Below are 15,298 nucleotides of genomic sequence, written 5' to 3' on the forward strand. Positions count from 1 at the left end.
TGTTTTTCAAAAATGCTACAATGAAAAAAGGTGATATTTTATTATGTTTACATAATACTTTACAAAATAATTTTGTGCCTCCTGATCTCTCTTTACTACTCACAACCAACTTGTCCAAGACCATGCTCACCATCTCCAGGGCACCAGAATCTGGGCCAGGAATGCAGGTGGGTCTGGGGATTTGGGGGTTGGAGGGGCGTGACTGTGTCATTCGAAAAATTTCACAGGATAATCCCTATATCCCCTCCCTGGGAGAAGCTCTGAAAAGTAATGTACTTTACATCTAATCTCTTTCACTAAAGGGACCAATTATTCACTATAAAAATGCCGTAACTTACTGAACCTATCTTCACTGTTGGCATTGGATACTTTCCTTTCTCCCTGTGCATTGACAACTCGGTGGCTGCACAGCTTGGTGATCGTGAATGAGACTGTCACCGAAGTTGCAGTGCACACAGCTTACCTTGCTGATGGGAGAGGCAATGAAAATGACCTTGCTATATTGAGAGGTCTTGGGTGTTTTCAGAGGTTCCTATAGTGACCACATATCCAACAAAGTCAAACACTGTTGTTGGCTCTGTTCTTCAGGGAATATTTAGTAATGCTGGCAACCTAGAGAGTTGGTGCTGGTGTCTGCTGTGATGTAACTATCACCATCCATTCTGTTTTCTTGAAAGAGGAGGCCAGAGGCCCCCTGAAAGAATGACTTCACCAAATGCACAGCAGCCAAATTGGTAGGACCTCTAAGAACTACATTTCATTCAATGACCTCTGTCAAGTTCCCATAATTTTTTGGTGTGTGTTTTTGCTTGATCATTTCTTTAATTAAATTGGAGTTGCAACAAGTACTTAATTAGAATAATAACAAAGACTATTATTATCTCACTATTCTGTTGGGAGGAAGAATTAAGTGAATAATTAAAAACTTTATAAGGGTGTTAAACATGAAGTCATCATGCCAAGTGATTGTGGGGCACTCTAGAGATAATACTAAGTAAGTGCTGAAATTCAGGGACAAGCTGCAGGATACTCTGGCATCTCAAGAACTTGCTCCAAAAAGATAGGGTGGCTTTATGATGACTGTACAAAAGGGAAGACATAGTTTCCTCCACTAGTATTTTGAGACCAACAGTAGACCAGATAATAGCTGTCAAAGAACTAGAACACAGGCCTGGTTACTAAATATGTGGCACTTGTTAAATTCTCTGAAGATGTAACACTTCCACTAAGTTCTCCACAAACACTGCATGTGTGCACAAAGATTGGAGTACCTGAAATTGAGATGCTTAATAGGAGACTGGATAGCTCAATTATGGAAGCTCAAAAGTAGATTTTTTTCCACCTAATGAATGATCTTGAAGTAAAAAAATAGTTACCAAACAACTTATAACCCTTATTTTTCTTTAAGAAGGGGAATGAATTGGGGGTAGAGGTTAAAAAAGAAGCATGGCAGAGAGTAATTTTTATTTTTCACAGTACACTTTCATGTAGTTGGAAATGTTTACAGTGATAATTCTTTGTAAAAAACCTGATATATGTTGAGCCATTTTCCCTACATAATACAAGATTAAAATTTCTTTATCCTCTGACCCCTGTTTTATTACTAATAGAATTTTTTCCTCTTCCTTGCTGGCTTATGTTTGTCTTTTTTGCATTTCCATGGACACAAGCAGTGGACTCATGTCACACTGCTCCCAAGAAGCTCCTGTGTTTTTCTTTTAGATTTCTGTGCATTTTTCCATACTGGCTGCATTCCTAGACAAATTTCCATTATACTCTCCATTCCTGGGGTTTAAAAATGTAATTTCTGGTGGTGAAAAGAAATTCTAAACCAGATTTCAGAGCAGAAAGCAGAAATCAAATTGGGGTTGTCACCACTTCATTTACTGAGTAAAGAGTAGCTACCATCTACAATCACCATCAATTTCGATTATAAAAAGATCCTTAAAGAAAAAGGGAGGACAACTTATTACCACACTTTTGGATTTCATGGAACACACTGAAGTTAAAGAAAAAAAGTGTGAAAATCAACGTGATTTTCCTTAATCATAGTATAAAACCCCCACAAAAGAAAAATAAGAAGCTTCCACTATCATGTCATAAAACAAAGTACATTTCAACATCCAAAAAATAACATAAACTCAAACTAAAGGAATATTTTTCAGGTTGATATAGATTTATGGCAAATCTATTATCTTAGCTTATTTTATCATATTTGGCTTCAGACCAGGAAAGCAAAATTTATCAAATTCAGGATAGTGGGGAGAGGGGCTTTTAACAAAATTGGTAATGTCTTATTTCTTAAGCTAGATACAGGGACATAAATGTTACTATTCATAACATTTCATTTATCTTAGAGTGTGAATAATTAACATGAAAAATATTTCCATCATGGCCTGGTTTTAAGAAATCAGAGATTTAATGAATATATCCATTGCAGGAGGAAATGACCCATCCCCTGTTCCCCACCCCTGGCATGATTACACGACTTACTGAAGCAGAGCTCAGGGAACAGTCAAGGACTACACTGTTCTTGGCAGTCTCTCTGTCTGCCTGCTAGCTGACTTCATATTTCTGTAGTGCTAAAATCATTCTTTCAGTGAGCATTTGTTTGCATTTTATCTTCTATTCAAATTAAAGGTGTGAAATTATATAAATTCAATTATTTCCACAGTTTCTATAAAGCATTCCTACAGAAAATGTAATTATAAAAGTTTGCCATAATTCAAATATAAAAATTGTAAAGTATGTTACCTAAAGTATAGTACCTATAAATTATAGGTACTATAAACCTAGGTACATAGATTTTTAAATTGATCCAAGATGATTTGAGTAATAAAGGTAGGTGATCCTATCCTTCATCTTCAAAGAAAACCATTCTTGTATGGTAACTTGGTCCCCAGACTAAGGAAGTAGAGAATCTCTTTCACATAATAGTATTTTGATAGGTTGCTTCTTTTTTAAATTCTTGATCTCTGATTACCAGAATTTTTTCTTTTTTTAAAGGGAGGTAGGGGATGTTGGGTATGTCTCTAGATACATACCTCACAGCAAAGTACAAAATGGTTGGGCCTGGTTTTTTGGGCAAATCATGGTCAAGAACTCGGTGATCTAACTGCAACCAGTTCTGCTGACCTCTGTGAGAGAAAAGCAAAAAACAAAACAAAACAAAAAAATGGTTAAATAGAAAATTGGAGAAAGGTTCAATAATACATTGTGTTGGCAAAGTTGTGGAGAAACAGTTATTCCCATACACTAATGGTAGCTATTTAACCTGTTACGACTAGTAATGAGGACAATTAGCAATTTCTATCAAAATTTTAGAAGTGACTGCCTCTGCATCAGCATTTCCACTTCCAGGGGTTTATAAAGATAAACTTGCATGTGTGGAAAATGACCTGCATATGAATTCACTCACTGTAGCATTGTTTGTAATAGCAAAAAGGCTCAAAACAACCTAAATGTCTAACAGGATATTGTTTTAAGAAATGAATTTAACCTGAGTGATAAAATACAATGCAGCCATACAAAAGATCAACATTATCCTTAAAAACTTACTTTGAACAATATCCAAGATGTGATATCAAATGAAAAGACAAGATGTATAAGATTAAGTACAGTATATTACTATATTTTAAAATTAAAAAATAGGTATACATATTGGTATTCATGAATATATATGACTATCTAAAAACATATCTCTGAGAGGTTAAACAAGAAATAACAGGGACTTCTGGCCAAGATGGAGGCATAGGTAGACACAGTGTGCCTCCTCCCACAACCAAAATAATGTCAGCAACAATTTAAAAACAAGATAACCAGATCTGACAGAAAATTAAAATGTATGGAAGTGAGACAACCAAGGAGTTAAAATATACACATTCATTCAGACCAGTAGGAAGGGCGGAGTCAGGAGGCTGGGAGGAGAGGGGTCGAGGCACAAATAGCAGTGGCACCGGGTGTGTAAGGCATCCCGGGTGCAAGACCACTGCAGGCAGATCCTGGGCATGCAGGCTGCTGGCAGACCCAGCGAGGTGGCGACTGTGCAGCAAGGCATTGCACACATGGCACCTGGCTGTCCAGGCAATCCCACATTCTCGGGCAGATAAACCAGGTGAAACTGGGCAGCAAGACAGATCCAGCAACCCAGGGTCCCAGCGCCAGGAAATAGAACCTCAGGACACTGACTCAAAAATCTGTGGGGGTTGAGGCGCAGGGAAAGACTCCTAGCCTCACGGGAGAGTGCGTTGGTGACACCCACAGGGTCCTAGAACATACACAAGCCCACCCACACGGGAATCAGCAACAGAAAGGCCCAGCTTGCTTGGGGGAAGCAGCGGAAGGGACTGAATTCTGATGGAGAGCAGAGCAAGCACCATTGTTCCCTCTCAGACTACGCCCCCACTTACAACGTCACAACCCACTGACTGGGCTGCCCGCCCTGGTGAGCACCTAAGGCTCCGTCCCTCATACATAACAGGTGCAACCAGACCCCACCCCCCAAAAAAGAATGGCCTGAAGGGAAGATCAGATCAAAGCTCCACAGCAAATACAACTAAGCAACCAAGAGATAGCTAACCTATCAGATGCACAGTTCAAAGCTCTGGTGATCAGGATGCTCACAAAACTGGTTGAATGTGGTCGCAAATTAGATGAAAAAATGAAAGCTATGCTAAATGAAATAAAGGAAAATGTACAGGGTACCAACAGTGATGGGAAGGAAACTGGGACTCAAATCAATAGAGTGGACCAGAAAGAAGAAAGAAACAACAAAACAGAAAAGAATGAAGAAACAAGAATTCAGAAAATGAGGAGAAGCTTAGGAACCTTGAGGACATCTTTAAACATTCCAACATCTGAATTATAGGGGTATCAGAAGGAGAAGAGGAAGAGCAAGAAATTGCAAACTTATTTGAAAACATAATGAAGGAGAACTTCCTCAATCTGGCAAAGGAAATAGACTTTCAGGAAGTCCAGGAAGCTCAGAGAGTCCCAAAGAAATTGGACCCAAGGAGGAACACACCAAGGCACATCATAATTACATTACCCAAGATTAAAATTAAGGAGAGAATCCTAGAAGCAGCAAGAGATAAGGGGACAGTTACCTAAAAAAGAGTTCCCATTATCCTGTCAGCTGGTTTCTCAAGAGATCTTGCAGGCAAGAAGGAGCTGGGAAGAAGTATTCCAAGTTATGAAAGACAAGGACCTACATCCAAGATTGCTCTATCCAGCTAGGCTTTCATTTAGAATGGAAAGGCAGATAAAGTATTTTCCAGATAAGGTCAAGTTAAAGGAGTTCATCATCACTACACCCTTATTATATGAAATGTTAAAGGAACTTATCTAAGAAAAAGAAGATAAAAACATGAATGGTAAAATGACAGCAAACTCACAATTATTAACAACCACACCTAAAACAAAAACAAAAACAAACTAAGCAAACAACTAGAACAGGAACAGAACCACAGAAATGGAAATCACATGGACGGTTATCAATAGGGGAGAGGGAGGAGGAGAGAGGGGGAAAAGGTACAGAGAATAAGTAGCATAGATGGTAGGTAGAAAATAGACAGGGGCAGGGTAAGAATAGTATGGGAAATGTAGAAGCTAAAGAACTTATGACACATGGACATGAACTAAAGGGGGAAATGTGGGTGGGAGTGGGTGTGCAGGGTGGAGGGGAGTGAAGGGGGGAAATGGGACAACTGTAATAGCATAATCAATAAAATATATTTTTAAAAAAGAAATAACACTTGTTTTTTCAGAGACCAAAAACCAGGTGAAATTAAGTATATCAATCTTTGAGCAAAGATGGCGATTTTGCTTGAGGGAACATGATTCTCTGCTTCTGTGAAGGGGAGAGAAACTTGCGGATTGGTGTAGGAACAGAGCAAGTGGCCTATGTTACGGAAACATTTTTGAAAACAGGACATCAAAAATTATAGTGGACATTGAAAAACCAGATGGTAAGGAGACTGCTTCAGGACAACAGGGACCCAGGGATCAGCAAGGGGAGCAGGTGGGTTGCAGCCCCCAGGCCCGGTGCTCCCGGGTCTGCCTCAGGGCACCCGGGAGAGTGGAGTCGCTGCTCCCTCCCTGGACAGTGGGGGTTGAGCAACACCAGGGGAGACCTTGTGGCTTGAAGGCACAGAGAGGGGAGTTGGACTGGGAGACAAACGCGCAGGGGCTGCGAGCACCCACCCAGAGCCCTGGGAGAAGTGAGTGCCTCTAGCTGGCATGACAAGAGGCGGCCTGGACGTGGGCCTGCACCCCCAGCCTGGTGGGAGTGTAGATCTCTGGAAAACCCAGACCTCGCAGACCTGAACAAGGAAAGGGTGTGGGCGTTCTTGGGTTTCTGGAGCTGGCGTGGTGAACTGTGGAAGTGCATGCCCCTTCGGGAATCCTGACTCTCCTGCTGTGAAACCGGAAGGGACGTGGCACTTTGGGGGTTCCTGGAGCCCAAAACAGGGAAATTGGTGGAAGTGTGTGCCCCTTCGAGATCCCCAGAGCTTGCACCGTGAATCCAGAAAAGATAAGGTGCTTTCTGAGAACATAGACCCCGCCACGGTGAAATTTGGGGGACGGGCGCATGTCCTTGCAATCCCTGGAGCTTGCACCGTGAACCTGGAAAAGACGCAGGTGCTCTTCGGGGCTCTGGAGCCCGGGAGACTGCAGCAGTGAGCTCCAGAGAGTGTGCTCGGGAGTGCCCAGGGTCCTGCAGGGGGAAGTCAGATTGGCTCTGGGGAGAGCGCCTTGCTGGCCCTGGGGACAGTACCTGAGAGACTGACTGAGTTTTGACTTGGAAGAGTGATAAGCATTCCAGACACCCCTCAGCATGCTGAAGCCAGCAAGGCCAGAAAAACTGGTCTGGCCAGTTAGAAACCAACATGAGGGTTTTTTGTTTGTTTGTTTTGTTTTGTTTTTGGCTATTGTTGGTTGATTGATTTTATCTTGTGTTTTAAGTGACTTTTTATTTTTTAATTCTTATTATTTTTATATCTCTCAATCCCTTATGTTTCTCTTCCATTCATCCTAGTATTATTCCTTCCACTCCAAATTTATCTCTCCTGCACTCCATCTTCTGCCTTTTTAACCTTTTTTTTGAGCTTGCAAGGTACCACAAATTTGTATCTTTTTCTCACTTTTCTGACATTTTTTATTTTAATAGTATTTTGGAATTCTTTTCCTTTCTGTATAATCTTCTTTGCTTGGCTGGTTATACTGTTGTTTGATAGGTTCCCCCTGTTATCTCAGTCATAGTGTGTTGATAATTTACTATCCTTCATTTGTGTTCCATTAGTACACTTCTCAAGGTTCTACACTCCTTATTCTTGTTATCTAGATCACATAGATTCTGCCACATGATTGTTGCTTTAATATAACTGTAAATAAGACCTAGTTCGCACAATTGTAAATACTACTCAACACCCCTCCCTGATCTCAGCCTACTTCACAATTTCCTGAACTACATTATTGTGGGGGTTGTCTCTATTCTTTTACACACTACTCCTATTTACTAATTTTTATTCCAACCCTAGCTCAGAATCAGACCACCCACAGCCTCACAGCTTTCTAGATCCAACTAAGAATCCTTTCATCCCCAATAAGAGTCTTACCTTCTTTCCATCCTTTCTAAAACGTGGCACGTGGGGTGGAGGATCATCATTAACACTATAAGTGCCAAAGGATATCCCATCTCTTCTCTACTGGCTGCTAATGTAAATATTATAGAATACTGTCTTGCTGTCTTAAACCATTTTGCCTTACTCCTCCAACTGATCACAAAACAGAGTAGGGGGAAGTTGTGAAGAGCAGGATACATGAAGGAGATTGCACTACTGAATCTCACAGGTATTCTACCACAGAAGTTCACACCATATTCACAGGGAACCAGAACAGATCAATTTAAGAAACAGAGGCTAACAAGAAGAATCCCACAAACAATGAGAAAACAAAGAAACAATCCCCAAATGAAGGGAAAGGAGGAAGCCTCAGAAAAAAGGCTAAATTAAACAGAGGCAACTCAACTATCAGACATGGAGTTCAAAACAATGATTATCAGGAAGCTCAATGAACTCACAATGAGCTACCAGAAACTAGAGGGAAGCTACAACGATTTCACTGAAAACTATATCAACATGAAAAAGGAAATAGAAACTATGAACAACGGCCAAGAGGAAATGAAGAATGCCATTTCTGAACTGAAGAACACAGAAGGAATGAAAAGCAGGATTGATGAAGCAGAAGACTGGATTAGGGAGCTAGAGGACAAAGTAGAAAACAACACCCAGAAGAGCAAGAAACGGAAAAGAGGCTCAGAAAGAATGAAGAGGGATTAAGAGAAATGCAAGACAATATGAAACGTAATAATATCTGTATTATAGGGATAAAAGGAGAAGAAGAGCAAGGGATAGAAAACCTATTTGAAAAAATAATGATGGAAAACTTCCCTAATTTGATGAGAGAAAAAGTCACACAAATCCAGGAAACACAGAGTATCCCAATCAAGAGGAGCCCAAAGAGGCCCACCTCAAGACACATCATAATTAAAATTGCAAAATTTCAAGACAAAGAGAGAATATTAAAGTAAGCAAAGGGAAAAACAGGAAGTAACATACAAGGGAGTCCCAATAAGGCTAACAGCTGACTTATCAATGGAAACACTCCAAGCCAGAAGAGAATGGCAAGAAATATTCCAAGTAATGAGAACCAGAGGTCTGCAACAAAGACTTCTTTACCCAGCAAGGCTCTCAATCAAGATAGAAGGCCAAATAAGAAGCTTCCCAGACAAAAGAAGTCTAAAAGAATACACCTCCACCAAAGGGACTGCTTTAAGGAAAGGAAGGAAAAGAGAGAGAGAGAGAGAGAGAGAGAGAGAGAGAGAGAGAGAGAAACACACATACATAAAAGAAAATGAATAAGTACCTATCAATAATAACCTTAAACGTAAATGGATTAAATCCTTCAATCAAAAGACATAGCATAGCTGAATGGATAAGAAAAAATTGACCCACACATATGCTGCCTACAAGAGACCCATCTCAGGATAAAAGACCTGTACAAGCTGAAAGTGAAGGGCTGGAAACAAGTCTTCCAACCAAATGGACAGGGAAAAAAAGCCGGGGTAGCAATACTCATATCAGAAAAAATAGACTTCCAAAAAAGGGCCATAAAAAGAGACTCAGAAGGTCACTTCATAATACTCAAGGGAAGAATCCACCAAGAACACATAAATATTGTAAATATATATGCACCCAACATAGGAGCACCCAAATACATAAAGAAAATTGTAGAGGACTTCAAGAAAGATATGGACAGCAACACAATTATAGTGGGGGATTTTAACACCCCACTATCAGAAATGGACAGATCTTCCAAACAAAATATCAACAAAGATATTGTGGCATTGAACAATACCCTAGATGAAATGGACTTAACTGATATATACAGAACCCCTCATCCCAAAGAAGCTAAATACACATTCTTTTCAAATGTACACGGAACATTCTCAAAGATAGACCACATGATAGGACACAAAACAAGCCCCAAGAATTTCAAGAAAATAGAAATGATACCATGCATTTTCTTGGATCACAAGAAACTGAAGCTAGAAACCAACCCCAAGGAAAAAAATCCCAAACACTCAAAATCATGGAGATTAAATAGCATGCTATTAAACAATGAATGGGTCAAGAATGAAATTAGGGAAGAGATCAAAAGGTTTCTGGAAACAAATGAAAACAAACTCACAAGAACCGAAAAGTTATGGGACATAGCCAGGCAGTCCTGAGAGGGAAGTTCATAGTGATACAGGCCCACCTAAAAAAGTTAGAAACATTTCAAACAAACAACCTAACCCTACATCTACAAGAACTCGAGGAACAACAACAAAGACAGCCCAGAGCAAGCAGAAGGAAGGAAATAACCAAGATCAGAGCAGAATTAAATGACATAGAGACTAAAAGCACAATTCTAAGGATCAATGAATCCAAGAGCTGGTTCTTTGAAAAGATAAACAAAATCGACAAGCCTTTAAGCAGACTCATCAAAAAAAAAAATAAAGAGAGAAGACCCAAATAAACACAATCAGAAATGAAAGAGGAGAGATTACAACAGACACCACAGAAATACAAAGGATTGTAAGAAATTACTATGAAGAACTGTATGCCAAGAAATTTGAAAACCTAGGTGAAATGGACAAATTTCTAGAAAAATATAATCTTCCAAAATTCAATGAAAAAGAAGCAGAAAGTCTGAACAAACCAATAACAGCAAAAGAAATTGAAGCAGTAATCAAAAAACTCCCAACAAACAAAAGCCCTGGACCAGATGATTTCACAGGAGAATTCTACAAAGCATTTAAGGAAGAGCTAACCCTTAACCTGCACAGACTATTCCAAAAAATCCCAAAAGATGGAAGACTCCCAAACTCTTTTTATGAGGCCAACATCATCCTAATTCCAAAGCCAGATAAAGACACAACAAAGAAAGAAAACTTCAGGCCAATACTGCTGATTAACAATGACACTAAAATCCTCAACAAAATACTGGCAAACTGCATCCAACAATACATTAAAAAGATCATACACCATGACCAAGTGGGATTCATTCCAGGGATGCAAGGATGGTACAATATTCGCAAATCAGTAAATGTAATACATCACATAAGCAAAAGCAAAGACAAAAATCACATGATCATATCAATAGATACAGAGAAAGTATTTGATAAGGTACAGCACCCATTTATGATACAAGCACTCAGCAAAGTGGGAATAGAGGGAGCATTCCTCAACATAATAAAGGCCATATATGAGAGACCTACAGCCAACATCATACTCAATGGGCAAAAATTAAAGTCTTTTCCACTAAGATCAGGAACAAGACAAGGCTGTCCACTTTCACCACTTCTATTCAATATAGTACTGGAAGCTTCAGCCACAGCGATCAGACAAGAAAAGGAAATAAAAGGCATCCAAATCGGAAATGAGGAAACATTTTGTCACTGTCAAAACTGTCACTGTTTGCAGATAACATGATAGTGTACATAAAAAATCCTATGGACTCCACCAAAAAACTGCTTTACTTAATAAATGAATTTGGCTAAACAGAGAGATACAAAGTCAATATCCAGAAATCAAAGGCATTTCTGTATACCAACAATGAAACAGCAGAAGCAGAAATCAAGAAAAAAAATCCCATTTGATACAGCAAAAAGAAAAATAAAATATCTAGGAATAAACCTAACCAAAGGGGTAAAAGACCTGTATTTAGAAGACTACATAACACTCAGGAAAAACATCGAGGAAGACACAAACAAATGAAAACATATAACGTGTTCATGGATTGGAAGAATTAATATCATCAAAATGTCCATACTACCCAAAGCAATTTACACATTCAATGCAATATCTATTAAAGTACCAATGTCTTATTTCACGGACATAGTACAAACACTTCAAAAATTTATATGGAATCATAAATGACCCCGAATAACTGCTGCAATTTTGATAAAGAAGAGTAAAGTAGGAGGGATCACAATACCTGACACTAAACTATACTACAATGTCACTGTAATCAAAACAGCCTGGTACTGGCATAAAAACAGGCACATGGACCAATGGAACAGAACAGAGAGCCCATAAATAACCCCAAGTCTCTACAGTCAATTAATATTTGACAAAGGAGGCAGCAACATAAAATGGAGTAAAAATATCCTCTTCAACAAATGGTGTTGGGAGAACTGGACAGCTACATGCAAAAAAATGGAACTCGAGCATCAACTTACACCTTATACAAAAATAAATTCAAGGTGTATAAAAGACATAAATATAAAACGTGACACCATTAAAGTCCTAGAGGAGAATGTAGGAGTAATATCTCAGATATTTCACGAAGAAACTTTTTTAGTGACATGTCCTCTAAAGCAAGGGACATAAAGGAAAGAACAAACAAATGGGACCTCATCAAAATAAGAAGCTTCTGCAAAGCTAAAGAAAACAGTATCAAAATAAAAAGAGAACCAACTGTATGGGAAAACATATTTGACAATGATACCTCAGACAAGTGGTTAATCTCCAAAATATATAAAGAACTTTCACGACTACACTCTAAGAAGACAAGGAACCCAATTAAAAAATGGGCAAAAGACTTAAACAGACACTTCTCCAAGGAGGACATACAGAAAATCCAGACACATGAAATGATGCTCAATATCGCCAGCTATCAGAGAGATGCAAATTAAAACCACAATGAGATACCACTTCACACCAGTCAGAATGGCCATCATAAACAAAGCAACAAACAACAAGTCTTGGAGAGGTTGTGGAGAAAAGGGGACCCTAGTGCACTGTTCATGGGACTGCAGACTGGTACAACCACTATGGAAAGCAGTATGGAACTTCCTCAGAAAACTAAAAATGGATCTGCCTTTTGACCCAGCAATTCCACTGCTGGGACTATATCCTAAGAACACTAAAGCACCAATCCAAAAGAACTTATGCACCCCAATGTTCCTAGCAGCACAATTTACAATAGCTAAGTGCTGGAAGCAACCTAGATGCCCATCAGTAAATGAATGGATCAAAAAACTATGGTACATTTACACAATGGAATTCTAAGCAGCAGAAAGAAAGAAGGAGCCCCTACCCTTTGCAACAGCTTGGATGGAGCTGGAAAGCATTATGCTAATCAAAATAAGCCAGGCAGTGAAAGACAAATCCCATATGATCTCTCCTTTAATAGGAACCTAAACAACAAAACAAAGAAACAAGCAAAATATAACCAAAGACACTGAAATAGGGGACAGACTGACAGTGACCAGAGGGGAGAGAAGAGGGAATTTCAGGGGGGAATGGGTAGGGTTTACAGGAACAAATTTAAAGGACACATGGACAAAAACTAGGGGGATGGTGGTAATGGGAGGGAAGTGGGGAGGGTTGGGTGGGTGGGCTGGAATGGGAGTAAAGGGAGAAAACTGTACTTGAACAATGATTAAAATAAAATTAAAAAAGTATATCAATCTTTAAATTCTTATTAAATATAAAATCTGAAGTATTTTAGATAGTCATAAAAGAGAAAAACTTTTGGTCATTTAATGAAATTGGACAGACACAGATAATAATACTATAACTTTTTAAAAAGTGCAGGGTTGAGTACTCTCTGGGTGCTGCTTCTGTGTGTGTGTGTGTGTGTGTGTGTGTTGAACTTTCTAACATTTAAGCATATACACAGGGTGGGGGAAAAGTAGGTTTACAGTTCTTCATATGGAAAATAACAATGATTAACAAATAATAATGCAAGAGTAGGCTCTGCATTCCAATACTCACAACTTAAACCTACTTTTGCCCCACCCTGTATATTTATTTACTCAAGGTCCTTACCATGTTTATGGGTATAAATATTTCTTCCCGACTTTTGACCTCCAAAATGGAAAGGACTAATGATTCTGTGGTTCAGAATTGCTTACATGACTTCTTCAAGGTTTTTTAACTAGTTGATCATTTTGGACTCTGAATTCCTGCAGGGCATACACTCCATTTTGCCTGCTTACATAAAACTTAAGAACATGCTGATAGTGGTGGGCTGTGTCAAATTATAACAAAATCTATAATGGACCAGAAGACATTTTATAAACTATTTTGGTCTTAAAGTAAATACTTTAAAAAAATCAGAAAACTGTAAGCTGTATTCATTATAAATAGAGAGGAAAATGGGCATAAATAGCATTAATATTGATAATAATAGCTACTCTTTATTGAGCAACTGCTCTGTGCCAGTCAAGCTAGGACTTTTATGCATGAATACTCTATTTAACAATAACTCTGCAAGGAAAGTGGCAGAGCTGGGATTTGAACCCAGGACTTTCAGTGCAGGAGAAAAATGAGATGAGAGAGTTGCATTAACTTTTATAATAACTTATGCCTTGATCTCTGCCACTTATAATTTTAACACTGGAGAAAGCTATTTTTGTTTCTGTAATTATAAACTTAGGTTTCTGATAACTGTTCCTAGCTTTCCTTGGAGGCATATTATGAAGATAAGCTGATATAAGTGATATAAGGGGAGCTTCATAGGACTATTGGTGTTGTGTGTACAATAATATAAAAATGGAGGGCTGGAAGTTTAGGGTTTCTTACACTGTATTTTATCAAGTTCAGGATGGTACTGAATTAAAGATACATCCCAGTTTCACAGGTGTTCACACATGTATCTTAAAATACATAAAATATTGTATAGTACCAGATCTTAAAAGTTTTCTTATAGAAAATGAGACTTATTTTGAATAGTCTTTTTTGCTTTTACATAGGAAAGATGTGGCATTACTTAAAAAGGATAATGTCTATTTATATGAACTTGCATAGAATGATGTCTAAGAATGGATACATCAATTATATTAATCACAGAAGCACACTCAAAATACTATTATATATAGATGAAACTTCTTGGAATTAGTTCTGGAGACATAAAACAAATTGTTATAATCAAAAGTGACAGGCTTCAACTATAATATTATATGTTTTTATAACAAGATGTTCATGTAAAAGTAATATAACTTTTAAAGGGTAAATTAGAAATTACATTTTTAATCTCATCGACAGGATAAAATAATAAGTAAAAATTACACATAACTCTATCACCAAGGTATAATCAAAGTTAACATGCTACTTTATAGTCTTTGAGGCTCACATGAGATAAAAAACCTGTTTTACTCAAGTTTTTCTATCAGCAAATATAACAGATCTAATCAATTTCTCAGAAAGGCATTTGAATCTACACATTTACTTCTATTAAGCTGTGCAAATCAACTTTAAATCCAGTTTCCTTTTTGGCTAGAACTGTATCAATTCAAGGCCCATCAGATGGAACCATAGTCAAAAGTCATAACTGTGTTGTAAAACCTATTTGTTATGTCTTGATAAGCAAAACTTATTCCGAAAATCTTTTCAAAACAAGAGAAGAAAAAATATGAAATGAGTTTAAGGAAATGGGAACCCTTGTGAATAGAAGGGCCACTGTGACAGGAGGTCCATGACTGCCCTCTAGGGGTAAAAGACTCACCTTGCACACAGAACACCAGAAAGGAAACAAAGTAACAACGTTAAATTTCAAGAAACTGTTCCACCCTCCCTCTAATAGGACCATGAATTTGTTTTTGTTGGTCATCATCACTTTTATTATGTAACCACATGATTCTATTTTTCCATTTCTCTTTTTGGTCTGTGTTGTAGGTTATAGACATTAGCTACTTTCACTTACAAAATGCCCATCTCCGTTTCTACTTTACTTAGAGCCAGTCACC

The 15,298-nt window shown here is 38.3% G+C and overlaps 1 protein-coding gene across 3 annotated transcripts in view; it reads right to left on the bottom strand.

The window, feature by feature from the left end:
- FRMD4B (FERM domain containing 4B) overlaps positions 1 to 15,298 on the bottom strand; it is a 449,639-nt gene that overhangs the window by 113,376 nt on the left and 320,965 nt on the right. For all 3 annotated transcript variants that reach the window (XM_045832345.1, XM_045832346.1, XM_045832344.1), the window contains exon 4: positions 3,045 to 3,137. In XM_045832345.1, coding sequence (XP_045688301.1) covers positions 3,045 to 3,137 — 93 coding nt within the window. The remainder of the gene's footprint in view (positions 1 to 3,044; positions 3,138 to 15,298) is intronic.

This window comes from Phyllostomus hastatus, unplaced genomic scaffold (genome assembly GCF_019186645.2).
Source record: "Phyllostomus hastatus isolate PE091 unplaced genomic scaffold, TTU_PhHast_1.1 phas_contig_16, whole genome shotgun sequence".
Taxonomy (NCBI): Eukaryota; Metazoa; Chordata; class Mammalia; order Chiroptera; family Phyllostomidae; genus Phyllostomus; species Phyllostomus hastatus.